The 22,070-nt window shown below is 41.6% G+C and overlaps 1 protein-coding gene across 2 annotated transcripts; it reads left to right on the forward strand.

Moving 5' to 3' along the window:
* Positions 1-8,416: 8,416 nt before the first annotated feature.
* Positions 8,417-22,070, forward strand: cmc1 (C-x(9)-C motif containing 1). Of its 2 annotated transcripts, none has more exons than XM_036558354.1 (4): positions 8,417-8,550; positions 12,085-12,177; positions 20,492-20,582; positions 21,696-22,070. In XM_036558354.1, the coding sequence occupies exons 1-4, from the start codon at positions 8,532-8,534 to the stop codon at positions 21,814-21,816; spliced, it is 324 nt and encodes a 107-aa protein (XP_036414247.1). In that variant the 5' UTR covers positions 8,417-8,531; the 3' UTR covers positions 21,817-22,070. The 2 variants fall into 2 exon arrangements, with proteins under 2 accessions (XP_036414247.1, XP_036414248.1); XM_036558355.1 differs by lacking the exon at positions 8,417-8,550 and adding an exon at positions 8,829-8,966.

A 22,070-nucleotide genomic window follows, 5' to 3' on the forward strand; every position in this document is an offset into this window, starting at 1 on the left:
GCGCGCGGCTGCAGGTTTGTTCTCATGAATTAATAAAGCGCAGGATCAGTCGATCCAACGCTTCAGCAGCGGCGTTATAGGATTTAATGTGAGACCGGCCGGACCATCTGTGTGCCGATGGAGCGGAGCGTGAAGCAGAGCTGGAGCCAGGGCGGTGTCTTTAGCATGTGGCGCGGGGGGGCGTGCGGGGCGGGGTCTGCCGGACAGTTGGGCGGTCGGCGGTTGGCCTGCGCGCTGAGCCGTGCTGTAAAAGGGTTTAACTTTGCTAACCTTCACCGTGCCAGCCTGCTGGAGCCTGCTGCTGCGGGATATTGCGCCGGGGAGATTTTGGCAGGCCCTGATGACTCGCCGATGTGATGTTATTAGATTCTCCTGTGCACTCTGACCCCCCCTGCTGGCACGGAGGCTCAGCGAGTAAATGAACTCGAAGGTGTGTGCGGGTTTGGGCAGGTGCCACAGACCCACACCTGCAGAGAGGGACTTGACTTCTGGTGGAACCCTCCGGATGGTCGGAGAGCCCCAGCGGAGATCTAATTAAACACCAGGGATGAGATGATATGAAGCTTTACTACTACAGTACTGATGATCGACGTTAACACGGCTTACAGTACAATCACTTTAAAGAACACAGCAAAACACTAAACATGTTTCTGTGATATTACAATTATGTCATATTAAACATTCAGCAACATTTGGATAAAAACAACAAGAAATGTAATAAAACACAGTTTAAAATTTACAGACCTGAGGGTGGTGGGGTGTGACCTAATATTACAATGAGCAGTGATTGACAGCCCTCAGTCCAGCACTGAAGCAGAACTGAACAGAACAGTGTGAGCGAAGAGGAGAAATGAAGAAAATAAATAAAGAAGGTTCTGCTGGATCTTTTATACACTGTTAGAAATGAAGGTTCTGTTCAGGTACATTATCATTCATCGAGGTACAAACAGTGTAAATGTTCCCTCAAAGCTCCAACAGTGGTTTTAAGGTCTGATTGTGGACCTTAAGTAAGTTTTTCCAGGTGAAAAGTTCGTATTTGTACCTTTTCATAACTGAATGTTTTAAAACAGAACAGTAAAATAAAAGCCTGGAGGCGAGACGGGGTGTGTGGAGTCAGTACAGCTTAGAACATATCATTTCAGTGGATTATGGTTCAGTTATGTTCCCTGACTAAAGGTACTGAGATGGACCCTTTAGGGAACCACCCCAGTGACAGGAGGGGCCTCAGTGACAGTTTAGTACCTGAGTGTACAGAAAACCTTAAAGAAGGTTCTCAGTCACGTTACTGTGTTCTGGAGAAAGATCGTAAGAAAAAGTCTGCGTTAGATTCACGTCGTGTTCTTAAAGCGCAGAACTGTTCTCACCTTTGTCTCTTGAGTGTGAGTAGATTCTGTTCTAAGAACAAATCTCACATAGAGAACATTGGTGAGGGAATCTTCGTCAAAACTGCATAAGAAGAAATCTCTTGGTGAGTGAAGCTCGTTGACACTGATTAATGTTCCTTGCCAATTAAAGCACCTCAAAAAACACAAAATCATAAATGTCATGTTTAATAATAATTTTAATAATAAATGATTGTTACATCTGTAAAACTACTAAATATGGCCCTAAAGCTCATGATGAATATGAAGACCTGTAAAAATGTGCGATTGTGCAAATTGTAAACGTGTTATTTCTAATCGGTATCAGCAGGGTGGGATAATGCTGCTTCCCACGGCTCTCATCGGCGCCTGGCGCATGCTCTCATTAGCATATTTTATCATACCGGACTGTGATAGGTTCAAGCTGATTCATAAGGTCCAAAGCTAAGATCTCATATCCTCTATTTTTTAATAGAAAAATAATTACGGTAACACGCTTGACGCAAATACCAGTCTGTATAACAATAACACACAGTCCGAGAGCAGTTAACCGTTTAAACACGCACTCAGACCCCCACAGACCCCCACAGCACATGCAGAGACCCCGCGGAGCCTGCCGTGAGAGGATGGCAGTATTGGCCTGCGACGATGGCACTTCAGAGGTTTTACTCAACAAACATGAGAAATAAACCACAGCGATGCCACAGCACCTTAGCGTGGAACATTTCGTGGCTCTTTCCACTGCGGTCGGTGCTCAGGCGTCTCAGACTCGTCTCTGTGGTCAGGTTTGAAGTCAAGATGTGGTCAGGACCGTCTTGCACTGTCTTGAATTCTTTAGGCTGAGTTTGCAGGTGCAGACAGCAAAGAGAACAGCGAGCATCTGAAACGTTCCCAACGCTCGCGCTGCGCTCCCCTCGGCCTCAATCAGAGCTCGTCCACTACAGGACTCGACCCACTAACCAGAGCACTGACACCGGAACATCAACACGAAAAATCCGATTTAAAAAAAGCTAATCAATCAGATTACAGCTGACAGCTTCTCTTTAGATCTACTGTTGTATAACATAACTCTCTCTGCTGTCCAGACGGGCAGTAATCCGCAGAAACAGCCTGTTTCAAACTCACTGATGTTTGTGATGTCACAGAATCCAAAATATTAACTTACATCCGCCTTTTCGGCCTGCAGCAGGTTAGCCCCGCCCATTTATGCTGAAGTTATAAGGAGTGTTTCAGTCCAGACTACTTTTTGGATGAGGCAGCCAATCAGAGCAGAGCTTGTTTACATCTTTCAGTCTTAAAAGCGCAGTAACAGCCTGTTTGATTCTAAGGGATAAAGACAGGCTGGAAAAAGGCTATATTGAAAATGAATTATGAATATGAATATGGTTTTTGTACATAAAGCCAAAGAAAATTGACCTCAGGGGACAAAATGTAAGGAAATATAGAATATGGGCCGTTTAATCATTGTGGTTGAAGATATACCAACAATGGCTTCAGGTTTCATGCTAATGTTGTTCTGGATATGGTTCTGCTCTGAGTTCTCCAGACATATTAATAGGTTTCGTTGTGCAGGTAATGATCAACACTATATAATATTATATTAACCCTTTACAATCTCACTAAGGTTTATTATTCAGTAACTACAGGGACTTCAGTGCAAACTGGCTGAGCCACTCTTTATTACACAGGGAGATTCACTCGAAGGAGGCCCCAAGTGTTCTGTCCTAGCTTTTATAAGGACGAATCAATCTGAACGAATCAATCTGCAATGAGCTCCTCAGTATATGGAGCTTCGAACAAGCCGGGACGCCCCTGCGTCGGAGCGATGAGGTAGGCGTCGGACAGCCGTCGCGACCTTTAGCCTCCATTTGCAACTTCCAGGTACAGACCCCCGTACCCCTTCATGTGTCTGGCAGAAAACGGAGACCACTTCCAGCATCACATGTAATGCAATCAATTACACATACGTCAAGGTATGTAATGTATTTTGGTTCAGATTGCTTCGTCCTGGTGGGAGTTACGGCAGGGCGTTCAGGCCTCTTCGAGTGAATCTCCCTGTAGAAGTGTGTAATAAAACTGCTGGACTCTGGACATTAAAAGGGGTTAATCATATTTCAATCATGTTTTAATGTCCATTCTCCTTCACTTTATGTTATGTTTTAAATTTTAATGTGAATTGTTTTTGTCTTTCATCATCTGTAAAGCACTCTGAATGCCCGCAGTGTATGAAAGATGCCGTATAAATAAACTTGCTGAGAGTCATATTTTAATGAAAGCATCTCTGCTACAAATAAAACATAAACTTTTTTTTCAGCTCCTGCTGTTTATGAACAATTCAGCTGAAAGTGGAGTGAGTGTGAATGTGACAGCGTTCCCCACAGGAGGGCTTAACTGTAACAGACTGAGGGGCTAACTGTGTTGCTAAAACCATCCCATGGGTTTTTTTTGTGTGGGGTCTGAGCCACTAGGGGGCCCCGCAGCCAATTACAATAAAATTTAAACAGCTGTTTGGAAACTTTACTAGCAGAACAGCAGAAAAATGAACTGATTTCAATCATAATCCTGATACTCTCCAAATCATCTCCAATCGTCTGGTTCACTTTCTCCTCCAGTCACTGCTTGGCAGCTGCTCAGCTCTCAACATTACTGCAGTCGCGTTTACAGGGGTTAAAATCCAGCTGGAGTTCCTGTGAATGTAGAAGACGTGGTGGTGGATCTGTGAAAGCGAGGCCTGAAACTACGACAGAGTATGAAAGTGTCAGTGATGAACTGTCAGGGTCAAAGGTGAGATATAAATAAACAAAACACAATGTCCTCGCCTGCTGTGGCAGTACGCTTTAGCCTAGCACGGTAGACAGTCTGGGTTTGTTAGTCTGTTCCTGACGTTTTCTTCATCTTCGTTAGGTGCCTCTCCCAAAAAGGCTTCTTCTGCTATTACGATGTCAGGGTTGTGTACAATAGCAGAACGCTTTTTGGTCTTGATCATAAAAATTGCTGAAATTTTGCAGAAAAATGCCTTCGCAAATGACCTGTACACACACATCTGTGTAATAACACATCCACATTACTGCATTTAGTGCTGCAGCAGAACAGGAAATGTTGTAAATCCTTTGCTGTGTTAAAGCTTTTCAGTTTCATCTGAATATATATATATACACCAATCAGGCCTAACATTCTGACCACCTCCTTGTTTCTACACTCATTGTCCATTTTATCAGCTCCACTTACTATATAGGTGCACTTTGTAGTTCTACAGTTACAGACTGTAGTCCATCTGTTTCTCTGATACTTTGTTAGCCCCCTTTTACCCTGTTCTTCAGTGGTCAGGACCCCCATGGACCCTCACAGAGCAGGTACTATTTGGGTGGTGGATCATTCTCAGCACTGCAGTAACACTGACGTGGTGGTGGTGTGTTAGTGTGTGTTGCGCTGGTCTGAGTGGATCAGACACAGAAGTGCTGCTGGAGTTTTTAAACACCTCAGTGTCACTGCTGGACTGAGAATAGTCCACCAACCAAAAATATCCAGCCAACAGCGTCCTGTGGGCAGCGTCCTGTGACCACTGATGAAGGACTAGAGGATGACCAACACAAACTGTACAGCAGCAGATGAGCTATCGTCTCTGACTTTACATCTACAAGGTGGACTGACAAGATAGGAGTGTCTAATAGAGTGGACGGTGAGTGGACACAGTGTTTAAAAACTCCAGCAGCCCTGCTGTGTCTGATCCACTCACACCAGCACAACACACACTAACAGCACCGTTGATTCAGCACCGTCTTCAGTAACACAGACCTATATGTATATATTTACACTCTAAAAGTGATGTGTTAAATAATCAGACACTCAGTTGTGACCCACTGTAACACTGTGTCAGGCTCTTTTCGGGACACTGACTGCATGTTTTCAGACAGGTGATGCTTTTATTCAGAGAGCTGCTGCTGGAGTTTTAACCAGGACAGAACTGAGCTCATCACTGCAGCTCCACAGGATCTACACTGACCTCCAGTCAGTTTCTGAACAGAGGTCAGGACCAGGGTTCCCCAGCAGGCCCACAGTTCTATTACACACTTCTATAATCCAGAACAGCTCAGCCAGTTAACACTGAAGTCCCTGTAGTTACTGAATCCTCAGTGTGTAATAAGCCTGGGATTTTAAGGGGTTAAAGAGCTGCTGCATCTGTAAATCACTGAACAGTTACAGCCCAGAATAGGTCACTGTAGTCGTGCGTCATTCTGTGGTCCTCCTTATGCCCCTGTTAGGAACTCCGGGTCTGAGCTCCATTTCTTTAGGGCCAGAATGAATAGGGTTTTCGAAAAAAGGTCGCCTCTAGCGCCCCCTGTGTTCAATAAAAATGTTCAGAACCCGACACGTTTTGTCCTGTGAACATTTTTCTCCCGAATACCACTGGATCCTCCGAATTACGAGGTCAATAAAGAGCTATAATACTAATATTGCTACATGTGAGCTAAAGCTACTGCGCATCAGTTTGATGTCTCTAAGCTACACTAAACTAAGGCGGGCTGTGGCGGAGCTCTGAGCTGTGCTACCTTATCAAAATGTTCTACTCTAGCGCAGAATTACAGGTATACCCATAAATAAAACCTCTGGGTGGGATATTTTGAGGCTAAACCTCCTTATCAAAAATACTACCAGCATTAAAACTACGAGGCTGAGTTTAGCTTCTTTTATCGCAGCTTCTTGTTTGAATGTTCCCGTTCCACCTTAAATGGTGCAGCAGCTGTGATTAGCTATCACAAACATCAGCAAACGAGACAAAACACTGACCTGTCGGTTTTGAGAAACAGCAAAAATTAGTTAATGTCACTCAGCTGTTCAGCAGAAATAGAGAAACCTCCTCATATCAGGCCTTTCAACCCTCCATGAAGCTGAACTCAGCTTCTTTTTCTCCGGCTGCTTGTTCGAATTTCCCCGTTAAATGGGGCAGCAGTTCGGAACGTGACTGCGGCACCGTTTAAGGTAAATGTCGAACAAAAGCTGGCGAATGTCCTGAGAAAAATGTTCCCAGCATTAAAATAATATCGAGGATATTCTGAGAGCCTAAATCAGTTCATCAGGGTCAGCAGTGATCATTAAGCTGAGTCTGTACCGGATCAGCCCGAGTTCAGCTACGTCTGTAGATCTTTTCAAATCAAGATAAAAGGAGAGATCTGTGGTGTTTCAGTGAGCATCAGATCTTAGACGAGCTCCAAACACAGAGATTTAAAATCCAACTTAAAAACATTTCTCTCTTTTTGTGCCTACACACTTAAAACAGACGGTTCCTCGAGGGTTCTTTAGTAAAGAAATTGGTTCTGTATAGAACTGCATGGCTCTCTGCATGGTGAAATGGTTCTTCATACTGATGGAGAACGTGTTGTAAATGGTTCTACATTGAATTTTTTTTAAAAGGCTCCCTTTATTATTACAAGCCTGATATCATATACCAGAACCCTTTGGGTGCAACATAGAACCCTTTTCAAAAAAAAATTCTATACAGAACCATTATCTTTACTAAAGAACCCTTGAAGAACCATCTTCTTTTAAGTGTGTATGATATGTGCTCTATTCTTACCTTAATCAGCTCATTTTAATAACACGTTTGTCCTTTTTTTGATGTTTTTTGTTCTATTTTAATGTGCTTTTTATTAAACTTGCCATGTGCTTTACATGCTTTCATAATTAGATTAATTAAATAAAACTCACAGCCTCTAATTAAGCCCCTCCCCTTCACTCTCTCTGCCAGAACCACCTTATCAGTGATAGTGACACAGATATTAAGCGGTTTGAGGGTAAATTAAGAGTTAATAAACTGATTTATTGAAGCTGCCTAATGAAAAATGTAATCCTTAAACATGAATCCATAAAACAGTAATCTGATTACACCTGTTTTCAAAGGTATTCTACTCTGATTATAGGTGTTTTATTACTTCATAATCAGATTATGTAGGCCTTATTCCACAACACAGATCAATAACACTACCAATACTAAATCTATCATTAATACAGCACTTACAGGTCAGTATGAACACAGCGGCGGGCGGCACTCGACCACTGAAATGCCCTTTAATGATGAAAATGCTGAAGAAATGAATTACCGCACTCCGTACAGCTGTACGATGGCAGTATAGAGTATCAGAGCAGTGAAACCAATACACCTTTAACACAAACACCAGCTTTCTGGACAAAAATATGACACAAAAGTAATAAATCTTGCAAAACTACTTTACTATGTTGGTTTTAATGAGCATGTTTCAGTTATTCTGTTTTATTTTATTTCTCACAATACTTATGGAGGGCACCACATGTTGTAAAATGTGGTTCACTGAGCTAGAACGCTTAGAAAGGAACCTTACATTAAACTGCAGCAGGACACACAACGATATTTAGTGAAATACTGCATAGTGTATTATAACCTGCCTGTATATGTCAGACAGTGTTTATTATGCCTAATGCACTATAACATGTTATAAATGTTCATAGTTTCTTAGAGACATTGTATTGAGAGAAAGTGTGACTGGAAATTCGTCTGTAGATCAGATGGGCCTTTGTGAGAAAACTGTTTGGTCGCTGATTCAGTTTCTCATGTGTTTAATTGTAAAATATAATTTTATTTACATTTTTGTTTTCTGATCTGAATCACTACATCAGTGTGTTCTGATCAAAAACCAGTAGTTTTTCTAATTAACTCAGTATTTTTACTGTAAATCACTATTATATTTATATTATATCAATAGGTTTTTATGTAAATGACCATTTCTGATTAATTATTATTATTAAATCGGTCATTTAAGCTCAGAACTGTGTTTTTTTAATTATCACATTACAGAAAAATGCTAAGAGTCTCGATTTTTGCAGCGGTCTTATATTTCGCGCAGGTAGATGTATAAATATTATTTAATTTCATTATAAGGAAACGTTCGATCATGAGTTCTGAATACGTGCCTGTATGAATGTGGAATTTGGGTTATAACACAGTAAAACTAATAAAGAATATTTTTATTGTTTTTCATCGGAGGCGCGGAGCGTACAGCCAGACCGGTCCGTCAGCGGAAGTGACGCCGCGGAAGTGAAGAGCGGGGTGACATTAGCCGCTAAAGCTAAGGCGCGGGGTCGCAGTTCTGACCATAATGCTGAAATATTGACAGATATCGGGTCACTGATCTGCACATGGACACTCCGGACAGAGGTACTGCTCACCTGGACCTCCACACCCCAGCACGCTGTCCCGAACCGGGATTAGGGCAGAATTAGAGCGGAAACCGAGGAAACTCCGACATTTCACCGCAGCTCTGTTAGTCGGACTGGACTGGACTGGACTGGACTGAACTGGACTGAACTGAACTGAACTGCGCTGCGCTGCGCTGCGCTGCGCTGCGCTGCGCTGCGCTGGGCTGGGCTGGGCTGGACTGGACTGGGCTGGGCTGGGCTGGGCTGGACTGGACTGGACTGCGCTGGGCTGGGCTGGGCTGGGCTGGGCTCGGCTCGGCTCGGCTCCTCTTCTTTAAAACACTCTAAGTTTGACTTCTTATCCGAATTATCCGTTCCACCTTAAATGGTCCAGCAGTTACAAGTAATCAGTGCTGGACGAAGCACACAAACCAGGTAACCTACCTGAGTTAAAGTAGAGACACCCAAGGTAAAATTTTACTCCAGTAAAAGTAGAAGTTCCTCCCTTTAGACCTCCACTGGAGTAAAAGTACTAAAGTATTCACCTTCAAATGTACTTAAGTATCAAAAGTAAAAGTATTAAAGATTAATTATGACTTTAATGTCCTATTATCATTTTTTGTAACAAGACTCGCTTCATTAACTCATTTTAGGTGAAAATACTCCAGTGTCTCTCTTGGTAAACCAGTCTTTTAATAGAGTCATTAATTAGTGACGCTGATGTCTATTAAAATTATCATAAGCACAAAACACTGAAGGCAAACAGTTTCCATCAGGTAGAACTGAGTGGCTCTGAAATCACTTTACAAACAAGCAAAGTTTCAGTTTAAGATTTATTTGAACTTAGTTCCAAGTTTAAGTTTAATAAAAACTTTAAACTCAGGTTCACAAATGAGTTTCCTTTACTAAACTGCATCTGTAGGTCTCTGTTCATAAACATAAACTAGCCTAAACTAATTTACTATAAAATGAAATGTGTTTGTATAAATTCAGAATAAAGACCCGTCAGTCACAACTGCATATGAGTACATATTTCTATATTGTGGTCTGTTTACACAAAGTTAGGTTAGTTCATCATTTATGTTGAATAGACTCTCCCAGAATTTTCCGCTGCTGCACTGATGTTGAGCCGTGTGCTGCACTGGGTCGGTATGACCAACAGGTCAAAACAAGCTCAAAACAAAGTGACCGCTGTGCCCTGATTGGTGCTTCACGCTTCTTTCATTTTGACATGTTATGTTTTTATACACACATAAACCAAAAGGAGCGACAGATTTCTCATCATGTAGTGGAGTAAAAAGTGAGATATTAGACTTTGAAATGTAGTGGAGAGAAAGTGAAAAGTCACCCAAAGTGGAAAAACTTCAGTAAAGTACAGATACATGAAAAAACTACTTAAGTACAGTAACGAATTATATTTACTATGTTACTGTCCACCACTGCATGTAATTGCTGTACCATTTAAGGTGGAACGGAAAATTGCAATCTACAAACGATTTGCTTGTTTGTTTTCCACTTTTTTATAACTGTTTCTCCACTCTGAGTTTTTCTGTCTCCAGGTTTTCACCATAACTCCTTGTGTTTATTGTACCTTTATTATTTATTACACTTATTAACACTGATTTATTTTATATGAACCGAGACCCCAGAAATGCTCCTCAGCCTTTCTGGACAGGACATTTGAAAACAATCAGACCTGCAGCTGGTTTCTAATTGTTCTTCTGTGGCGTCGCGTGGAGATATTTTACATTCTGAACTGAAAGTTTAGTTTCCAATTAAATTTTACTGCATTTAAATAACATCATCATTTATTTAAATAACACGAATCAAATAAGTGCTTCATTAACAGTAGGAGGCAGTTGTTCATATTCAGCCTGATGCCTTATAATTCTCAGCGATAGGTCAGAATGTTCTAATAGGCTGTGGTTCTTAGAAGAACTTAGACTGTGACTCAAGTAAATCAGTGTCAAATATGTGCACCAGTAATGAACGCGAATAAAGAAGTGAACCAGATTTGTATTTCCTGAAGGAGCGCAAGAAAACTTTAGAAAATAATATTCACAAGGATAGAACTGAATGGCAATTCCCAGTTGGTTGCTAGGGTGTTGCTAGGTGGTTTCAGTGACATCCCAGGTGGTTTCAGTAGGTGGTTGCTGGAGTGTTGCTAGCTGGTTCCCATGCTATTCCAGGTGGTTTCTTTGGGGGTTGTTGCTGTTTTGTTCCAGGTGGTTGCTAGGGTGTTGCTAGGCAGTTGCTATGGTATCTCAGGTGGTTGCTAGGGTGTTGCTAGGTGGTTGTGTGTAATTGCTATGATTTCTCATGTGGCTAATAGGATATTGCAAATGATTGCATGATCATAATATAAGCTGAGTGTGCAAACTGTTGCCCCCCATTCATTCATGTGGGGGAATAAAATGTTGGTGTACAAAAACCATACGTCCGATCAAAAAGGCAGTTGCACAGCGTTCCCGATCAGAACCAACATTCTGGAGTCACCTTAAATGATGCTGCAGTTACACTGAGCTGCCTTAAACGTAGAAGGGATTTCAAACAAGTGAAATATGAAGGCAACATCAGATTACCTCAATAAATTAATTAATATACCTCAATAAATGCATTAATTTACCGTAATAAACTGCATTAATTTACCTCAATAAATGCATTAATTTACCTTAATAAACTGCACTAATTTACCTCAATAAATGTATTAATTTACCTTAATAAACTGCACTAATTTACTGCAATAAATGTATTAATTTACCTCAATAAAAGCTCCTTAATTATCAAACCCCTCAAACTTATTCTTGGAGGTGTTTAACGAGCAGCACAGCTGTTGATGGCGTCTCACTGGCTGATCTAACGCCGCGTCCCAAACTGCACACTTCTGTACTTCACCTACTGCACTAGTGCGATATTCACTGCTAATGGGATATTCACTATTTTTACTCACTAGTTAGTGAGCCAGTGTGTGGTTTGGGATGTAGCAGACGTAACACAGTGAGAAATCATTTAGATCTCAGCTGTCCTTTATTGAATATTACGAATTGCTTAATTGCTTAATTTCAGCGTCACTGCAGCGTTAGCCACGGTGTACAGTTAGCTGGGACACACAACAGCTAATCAGCCAGTTCAGCTGTTCTTTTCCTGTATTTTTGAAGAAGAATAAAATGAACAAGAAAGACAATCAAATCTTTAATCGCAGTTACTTAAATGCAGTTAATGGTCAGATAAAGTTCCATCGTGACAGGCCTCACTGCAGACACTGTAATCATGCTTAAAGGGGAAGTTCAGTGTTTCCCCCAAATAATAATCTGCTCACTGCGATGGATTAGCATTAGTGTTCGGGGCTGTGAGTGTCAGACTGCAGACATCATAGAAGATTGTTGGCCAAACTTTTCCTGCAGCTGTGAGATAGAAACACCTGAATGGTGCCGCTCTGAAATCTTACTGCTCTCATGAGGAGATGCTGGTGAACTTAGCTCATTCTTTGGTAGAGTTGGCTTTAATGTTCTCTTTAATGGTGTTAATTGTGTGTTGATGGTTCTGTGTGCAGAGGAGCCTCATCTGAGGCACGTGGAGCTGGATGTGCTGATCCCGAAGAAGATGAGGGAAAAAGCTCGGGAGCTCTGTTCTCAGCAGGTACAAGGTAAGCACACTTTTAACACACACGTGTCTGTGGCACTCGTCCAGCAGAGGGAAGGGTAGGGCCCAGTCCCATTTCTTATTTTTACCCCTACCCCTTGTTTTCGAGTGTCACCCTAACCCTTCAGAACTGAGTTACAGGGTAGTGGTTGAAATCTTCCCTCTGAAATGGGACCCTCAAATAAAAAGAGCATCACTTCATTAACAGCTACCAGCGCTGCTCTGTAGGCGACCCTGCCAGTCTGCAGTGACAGCAGAGGAGGGTAAAGTTCAGCTCCTCACTGCTGGGCTTTAGTTACATTTAGGGCATCATATGATCTTCAAAGAGGGGGGCAATTATTTATTATCACCCACCACTGATTCTTCAGTGATATGAAGCTGAAGTCAGATATTCACCAGCTTCTTGTTTGAATTTTCCCGTTCCACCTTAAATGGAGCAGCAGTTCTGAGGCCTGAGGAGCCAGAATGTAACTGCTGCACCATTTAAGGCGGTGAAACATCAGCACTACTAGTGATTTTTTGTGCTTGTTATGAAGAAAACGACCATAATACAATGAAACAACATTAAAAGATAAAACAGTGGTTTTCGTAATTTTTTAATGGAGAAAATTCTCACGTTTGTGGGTTTCTTTGGTCTTTTGTTCTCCGTCTCGCCGGTTTTTCTTTTTTTCTCATAACTCTCTGTTTGGAGTCTCTGAAAATCCTCCGTTTGGAGGGTCATGTAGCCCCAACACTTCACCCTCCCCCTCTATCTCAACAAGAATTGGGACCCTACACCTAGACGAGAACACACAAAACGGAGGGGTGGGGCTGAGTGGTGGGGGCGAGGGGTGAAATGGGACGGAGCCATAGACTGTAAAGAAATATTGCAGATTTTATTGCGGTCACTTAAACCTCTTATGCTTGTGGGTATATTTTGGTTTTTCCATCTGAATTTCATGCCCAAATCTTAAGGCAAATTAATCAGTAACTGCAAAAAAATAATTGTAATTTTTTTTTTTGTTTTTTTTTGTAAAAGCTCCCCTCAAATTAACAGAACGTGTTTCATGATACACATATTGCTATATGCTTACAATTTACTGCTGAAAGCCAAAAATCTTAGATGCTCTTTGTATTATTTTATTAAAATAATGTTTACAGAGCAGATCACTGAAGAGACGCCAGCTTCTTTTATTATAAGGGTTTAAAATTACATCACCCATCTATTTGACTGGAAAGAAGACAGTTACAGCTCTCATACAACCCCCACCTTTAGAATGTAGCTTATGAAATATGAAAGTTATGAAGTAAAGAATATGACAGTGCGTTTTAAGGAGTTAAAGAGGTTAAGAAAACCTCATAATTGTGTAATTCAGAGATGTATATCTGTTATTAAGTTGCAGTAACTGATGTTATGAACTTTATTACTAATAATATAATGTAATGAGTGACACTTCTGTTTCTAATGTAACATTATATAACAACCTCAAAACACAGCTTTCGGGTCAAAAATAAGGTGGATTAATCGATGTACATTCAGTTTTATTTGCTGTTATTAATCCTTTAAGCCCCGCCTCTAAAGCATCTTCTGATATTTGGTGATGTCACAGTGCACCAGCAGGCCAGGCCAAATAATACCAACCAGTGTTTTGGTGTTCGACCTCTGCAGCGATGTGAACGATCTCTAACTAGAGGAAATGTTTTTTTTTTTTTTTTGACACATTTTTTCCCTTAAATAAACGAAAGAACTGTGTTTTTCATTTGGTGTTTCTGCTCCGTCAGTAATTTTACGCACTTTTCTTTTTTTCTCTCTGCATGAGTAAACGAGTCGGTCTGACTGTGAAAAAGCACAGTGACATTTAAAGACTGAAGCGGATATTCCGGCCGAAGGCGCGGCTGAAAATCACTGCGGCGTTCAGCGTTTCCTATAAACAGGCCGTTTCAGCGCGTGTCTTTTTCATGGACTCATCTCTAGACTGGCTGTCTTTTCCGGCCGCGAGAGGGAGAGTGACCTTTAGCTCAGTCGCGTGTGAGCGGTGAGGATTGTGCTGTTAGAAGTTTTGTAGGTGAGTTTGTGCCTCATTAAAGGGACAGTTTGGTGACAAATCAGATTATAAAACACCCCCCACCCTGCTCACCCCAGCCCAGCCCACCCCAGCCCAGCCAACCCCAGCCCAGCCACGCCTGGTGTCTGCTTCTTTAATTTTAGCCCCGGAGCTACGAGGCTAATGTAGCTAACAGGCAGTGGAAGCTTATACCCACCAATTAGCATCAATGCCCAAATAATCATGGTGTAAGTTAAGCTGGCTTCTTATTCAGCACCTTCATATTTAATCATTAATCAGTGTATCAATTTAATTCTCCGTTCCACCTTAAATGGTGCAGCAGTTACCTGCAGTATTTAAGGTGGAATGGAGAATTAGAACCATGCACTTGGTTACGTGGTGCTCTGTTATCTGTAAAAGCGCAGACGCAGTTCTGTTGATGTTTTCGTCCGTTTTTAAAGGCGAGCGTAAATGTCAGAGAGCGTCTGCGTGGGAGTGAATAGTATCCTGTGATCGTTTGAGGTTCACGTGCCGTTTGTTGTCGCTGTGATTTGTTTGTTTTTCTCCTTTTTGTTCTTTTTTCACCTCTTCTTTTCTCACTCGCTTTGGTTTGTTCTGCAGGATTAACACCCCGAGGTGCTGAGCGTGCAGCCTTTCGCGAAGTTTCTTCGTTCTTTTTTCTCGCGTATCCACACCTGCAGCCCACGCAGGCGTGGAAACCCCCTCCTAACCTTCAGCGCTGGCTTTCACACCTCCTCCCCGGCCACGAGCCTCGCGCGCTGCAGCTGCAGCTCTCGGCCAGACGCCCGAGTCTTTCTGCAACGGGCTCTAAAATGTGACCTACTTTTGGTCAAATTGATTCATTTTAATCGATTTCACTCTGACTGACGTGATAAACACAGACTGCAGCGCTTCACCCGACAGAGCGGGTCTGAGTGAAGATGTGAGGAGTGAAAGTGACGCTTTGAGGCTAAAATGTAACGTTGATGTTTAATGTAGTCAAACAGGTTCCAGTAGAACGTGCTTTCAGTCTCATATCGTCATAGCAACGTCATCTGTGGATGTTCACAGCAGTCAGTCAGACGTTCCTCCAGATTCTCACCAGTACAGTATCTTCCTCCATCCTGAGTGTTTGTGATCAGTAAGCTATACAGAATTCAGTCCTATATTAGTTCAGTCGCCTCTTGGTGTCTGTAATATATCAGCGTTCAGAAGCAGATAGACAGCTCACAGTGAGAGACAGACAGGCTACAGTACAGCCTCCACATAGGGGAGGTTAGTCTAACACACTGTTACAGCTGAGGTCCCCACAGTAAACAATCAGAACAATATATAATATCCCAAAATATACATTCCCCTCATATCGCTGCTGTTGGAAAAAAACCTTCTGTTTCCATTTATGTTGTTTTTCACTTCTTGACCTAATTAAAAAATGCCTGTTTCAATTTAAATAGTGTGTTAATTTCATGATGAATGGACCAAAAGAAACGGCCTCAAAGTCACTTGGAAAAAGTCTGGTTCCGTTGACCTACATCAGAAGTAAAGTACGTTTTTACTTTCTACTGTAAGGTCACCATTTTGGAGATTTTGACAGGTTGTGTTCCAACAGTAGTCACATTGACATGACATGCTTTTTTAAGCCTGTTATTTTCCCAAAAAACGATTTAATAAATACATGACATATATCAGATTATTCATCAGTACGTCTTTTATGTGAAACAATTTTCAGCGCACCCATATACAGTTCATTTTAGTTTCTTTTTGCTTCAATGTCAGGTGGTGCAGCCGTTCAAACCATATATGCTGATTAGGTAAACTAACAAAAAGGGTAAGTTGGTCGTAAAATTGTACAGAAAATAGTTTGGCTTGACTTTATGCTTGAAAGCTTCTGTTGCAAAATAAGTCAACTTTAAAAGAGCTCAACTCACTGAAAAACTCGTGTCCGCAAGTTCTCACTTCCATAAACGTCAGGCAGCACAAACAAAAACAAACCCCAAAGAACAAACCCCGAATAAGAGGACACTGGTGAGTCTTCGTCAGAACTGCGTAAGAGGGATTAAGAAGAAATGTCTTCTTAAGAACAGTTGGTGAATGAGGCCCAATGTTATTCCCAAAGAATGCAGCTTTAAGAGTGTTGCATCTAAACTTCTGTCACTTTTTTTTCTACATAATTTGTAAAATTATTTGATGACTAGACCAACAGAAATGAAACCAGGAAGATCTTGTGGCAACCTAAACGTATCTGGAGAAAAACTGTATTTTTTGTTGTGGAGTTCTCCAGATGTTCCATCTCTCAGTGTGTATGAATATATATATACACACACACACAAGATTACTGAACAGTCCCACATGATCTGGGTCAGGGGTCACCAACATGCGTCTCCTTTACTGCCCTGTGGCTCCACAGCTGAATCAGATTAGTAGGTAATAATAAAATAATCCTCCTTTACAGTAAAATAAAGCTCTGCTGATCGTTCAACACAGTTTAACAATAAATGGTCTTAAACTCTGGAGTTAATGTAGAACTGCTGATTCACCCTTTAACCCTGAAGATCAGCGCAGACTGCTGGTCACCATAGCAACACAGACAACAGTCTCGCCTAGCTAGTAGCTAACGAAACGGCAAAGAGAGAGATTTAAGATGAACATCGATAATTTGGAGATGAATGGACTTATTAGTGTTTATAATCACTCCAGCTGGTTTCCTGATACGTTTAATCTGCAACGAGAAACTGAAACACTAAAAACTCACAAAGCTGAAATCAGTTTCTCATACGAATTGTCCCGTTCCACCTTAAATGGTGCCTGAGGTGCCAGAATGAAACTGCTGCACCATTTAAGGTGGAACAGGAAAATTCGAACAAGAAGCTGGAGAATGAGAAGCGACTTCAGCCTCGTAAAGAGATGAATGTTGAGAGTCATTTTACAAGAAACTGTTCTAGTTTTGAGGAAAAGTTTCCTGCTGGAGATGCGAGAAAAGCAGCTGTAGCTGAGCTGAAGATTAAAGCAGAGCAGAGTGAGTCTGAGTTTTTGTTTATATTTTTTAGTCTATACTAGGACATCAGCACATACTGAGACATGTTTACAGCCAAGATGGTAAAATGGGTATATAATGCTGTGGCTCCCAAGGTGGTTTGACTTTTGTTAAAACTTGACAGAATGGCTCTTCTGAACATTTGGGTTGCGACTCCTGGTCCGGGGTGATGATTTCAGCACTGATGGTGGTTGGTGGGTATTAGCGTCCACTGCTTGTGTGTTTACAGGTGAGCAGTGTTCGGTGTGGACAGTGTAAGTCTGTCTGTTAAAGCTGGTTCTGAATGAGCTGATAAGGTTCCTCCCGTCGGTGTGTTCCTGCTGTTCGTCCGGCCGTCGTCCCGTACAGAGCGATTACCCCGCGGCTCCTCTGATGCGCCCCTGATCTGGGTGTGCGAGTGTTTCTCGGGGGACGGCGTCTCAGGCTTTGTCGGCGATTACGGCGGCGTGTGAAGACGCGTCAGGCCTGTTTAATCTGGAAATCGTATCAGCGCTGCTGATTTCTCCTCTGCTGGAGACTCATTAACTCCCAATATCTGTTTGTTCCTAATCATGTGAGAATTAATTGACTTTGGAGTAAAATCCCTCAGCTCCCGCTGCTCGGCCAACCAGAAGAAAGAGATTGAAACGGGAAAATAGCGCCGCAGAGGATTCTGGGTAGGCCGAATGCAACAATTCTACACCTACAGTTATTAAAGAGCACATATCCTTCATTTTTCTTACTTTATTCTTTCCCTGAGATTCACTGTGACGTTTGTATGGTTTTATGTAGTAAAAACAACCATAATTCATTTTCCAGCCTCTCTTTATCTGTTAGTATTAAACAAACTGTGTCCTTTGATATATGTTTTGATATAGATTGATATATGTAAATGAGCTCTGTTCTGATTGGCTGCCCTGCATTGTGCCTCATTTAAAAAGCAGTCTGGGCTGGTCAGGGCTGGATGGGTGGGCCTAAACTGCTGTAGGCTGAATGGGCGGGGCTAAACAGCTGTAGGCTAAAATAGGCACAATGCAGGACAGCCATTCAGCACAGAGCTCATTTACATATATCAATCTTAAAGACACAGCCTGTTTAATTCTAAGAGATTAAGAGAGGCTGGAAAATGAATTATGGTTGTTTTTGGTACAGAAAACCATACAAACGTCACAGTGAATCTCAGGGAAAGAATAAAGCAAGAAAAATGAAGGATATGTGCTTTTTAGTGAGTGACAGACTGTAATACACTACAGGAAGTGTAGGGGGCGATATGGCTTCTTCTGTTTCATTTAAAAAGCCTCTATAATGTTCATATGATCCACACAGTCACTCTGACAGACTGTAATACACTACAGGAAGCGTAGGGGGCGATATGGCTTCTACTGTTTCATTTAAAAAGCTCTATAATGTTCATATGATCCACACAGTCACTCTGACAGACTGTAATACACTACAGGAAGTGTAGGGGGCGATATGGCTTCTACTGTTTCATTTAAAAGGCCTCTATAATGTTCATATGATCCACACAGTCACTCTGACAGACTGTAATACACTACAGGAAGCGTAGGGGGCGATATGGCTTCTACTGTTTCGTTTAAAAAGCTCTATAACGTTTATATGATCCAAACTGGGGGAATCTGATTTTGTGCTGTAATATGGCCTTATTATCGGGCTGTTAGAGTATTTTGACTGATGCAGCTCGTCATTGTTATGATTATTGTTCATTATGGCTTCATTCGTCCTGAGTGATGTTTCCTGTGTTTTGTCCAGGCTGTTAGTCTCAGTCCTGACTGTGTAACTCGGTGTTTGTGTGTTGGAGGTTGGGGAGTGCGCTGCCGCTGCCGCTGCAGTGGGAGCTGATTGTTGACTGTACTGCGGGGGGGGTTTGGGGGCTTTAGGGGGGTCTTAGTTTTGTGTTGTGGGCGTGCTGGATGGAGTGGAGGGGTTTATATGTATTAGATTAGTCTCGGAGTCGCGCCTGCTGGAATTGGTTTTGCTGAATCTGCTCTGCATGCAGATGAAAGGATCCGGCGGTGATCAGTCATATATGAGTAATTAGAATTATTTTCTGGAGCGGTGGGACGGAGGGGGCGGAGCCTAATTAAAGCGTAACTCAGGACCCTGCTAACCGCGCCTGGTGTGAAACTCTTCAGCAGCTTTTTCACACACTGACACCATCGGCAGGGCCGGCCGACGAGTCCAGCTTCGTTCTCAGTTACGATTTCGGCTTCAAACGATTATAAAAACGAGATAATCGAGATAAAATAAAAGTTCTCAGTTTGTCTGGCGTTTTAAATCCAGCACCCCCTTCCTTTACAGCACCCCTCCCTAAACCCCCACGCTCAGCTCATTTGTTTTGGTCTAATTTATTTTTATTTATTATTTTTATATATGTTAAGTCATTTTCAGTGGGTTGTAGAAGTGCATTACAACACAGCTGATCTTATTTATTTTTATTTATTGTTTTATATTATTTAAATGCATATATATTTATTTATTATGTTATTAATTTATTATTTTGCATTAATTTGATTTGTTTTTCAGTTCAGCTGCGCTTAAAGATGAAGGAAATCCACTGTTAAAAAGACTTTGTTCCAAGTTCAGTTTATCTCAATAACAGTGTGACTGTATAAACCAGCTCCTGCTGCCATTCTACCTGAACAATATTAAATATAGTATATTTTACATTTATGTCATTATCCTGTCAGAACCTCCTTCTTTTATAAAGCCACTGTTGAGAAGATAAAGCTTTTTTTGGATAAGTAAAAAACAAAAACATCCCTGCTGTTGAAACCAAACCTCATTTTTCCAAAAATGCTAATTTTACAGAAGAAAGAAAAATTTTACAGAGAAGGAAAAAACAAGCATTACTTTTAATGTAAGTCAATTCATTCAAACAAAAAATTACATATATATGTTTATAAATATATATGTTTAGTTAGTGCCTGTGCTGGCCGTGTCGTTCAGGCCGAGTAAGTATAATTTGTCCTGTCTGAAACAGAGCGGGTGTTTATTTGTGTGTAAGTGGACTCACTGGCCCTTTCCTGACCGGCAGGGTATTTATATCAGTACTGTTACCGTTAGCACGCCGCTAACAGTGGTAGCCTCCTTTATTTTGGCCTGGGAAAGGAAGCCAGGGCCACCTTCTGAGAAGAGCCGCGGGCCACGTGGGCAGTTTGTGGTTAGCCTGCTAATTCGGGCCGTGGCAGTTTCACACCTCGAGAACAAATTCAGTCCTGAAGTGAAGTTTTTAGATCTGACTCTCTCTTTTCCATCTCCAGCGTTCAGCACGTGCTGTAAGGAGAGCGGCTTCCTGATGGTGCTGAAGTGCAGAGAGGAGAACGCCGCGCTGAAGGACTGTCTGACCAAACAGTGAGTCGGTCCGACCGCTCGGCCCGTTTTAGAGGAAAACTACAGCGTTTCTGATCCTCTAAATGCTGATTCTGTGGTTTACAGTCCGATAGCTCAGTTCAGCACGTTTCCCTCACAAGAACGCACCGAACCTACACTCAGTAGAACAGGACCAACTGATACAACAGCATTTTATAAATGTACATAAAATATGTTCTCAAAATATTGACAGTTTTAATGTGTTGTATATGGTGATCTCATACAAAGACAAATAGTAATAATATATCAAAGTTCTGATATCTGATTGGATGTGTGGGCCTGTTCAGATCTCAGCCTCATTATTGAGTATTATTTGGATATATTTTTAAAAGCCCACCAGAATAATGACAATCCAGCCCAAATTTGTGTTTACATGTTCCTTTAGTCTGTCAAGTCCTCACATCTGTACTGTTAGAGTGGAACAGCTGGAGATTCACTTTCAGCGTTTATTCACATAATTCAGCAACTGCCCATTGACTTCTATTGTAAATGTATTAAAGGGAAAGTCTTCATCATTTTTCATGAGTTTATCATTTTACCAAAATGTAACCGTAATTAAATGTTTTGGTGTGAAACTCTCTGTTCTAGATAAACTTACTGAGTCAGAACTGTTCACAGTGGTGGTGATAGGAACCAGTCGTCCACCTCTAAAAGCTCCTCACAGAAAGTTCCTACATGAAATGGTTATGAATTCACTGCCTGATGACTGAGACACTGTTTTATGATAGTTTAGAGAACCTAAACTCCATTCATGGTGGAGGGATACATGCAGGGCGCTGTGAGGCAAAATAGTCCCCAAAGAAAACTTATTATTTCAGATTTTCCACTATTTTCCATCATCAACATTCCATATAGACTCAGAAGACTCGTGTAGGTTCACTGGTGGTTCTGGATAGTAAATAAAATGTCTATATCTGTGTTGTAGTCATGGTGACCCCTGGTTCCTATCACCACCACTGTAAAGACATCTGAACCATTTCACACCAAACCTCTCAGTTATGGGGAAATTATTATATAAATATAAATATTATTGGAATTCCCCTTTAGTGTTCAGGCTGTATGTGTGTGTAAACAGGTGATGTTCTTCTTTTCCAGCTATAAGGACCCGGAGTTCTTTGAGGAGTGTAAACAGGAGTATATCAGGGAGAAGCTGGAATACGAGAGGACTGGAACTCCCTCCAAAAAAAGGAAGGAGAAATTGCCCACCAGCATGTAAAGAGCCGGAGGCTCCTGATTAAAGCCGAGCGCAGACGCACGCCTGGCCGCTCAGAGCGGAGCTGCATTATAATACAGACTCTGCGCTGCCACCACGTTGATATTCATGATGGCCTCATATAAATCTTCACTAGCACCTAAAGCCTGATCAAAATTCATAGAGGATTTTTCTTTTTTTGTTTTTGAATCACAGCAGAGGCTGATGGTGTATTTCTCTCCTCGAGGGAATTGCACTCCCTCTTTTTCCTTTTTTTA

The sequence above is a fragment of the Colossoma macropomum genome, unplaced genomic scaffold (genome assembly GCF_904425465.1).
Source record: "Colossoma macropomum unplaced genomic scaffold, Colossoma_macropomum, whole genome shotgun sequence".
In the NCBI taxonomy this organism is placed as follows: domain Eukaryota; kingdom Metazoa; phylum Chordata; class Actinopteri; order Characiformes; family Serrasalmidae; genus Colossoma; species Colossoma macropomum.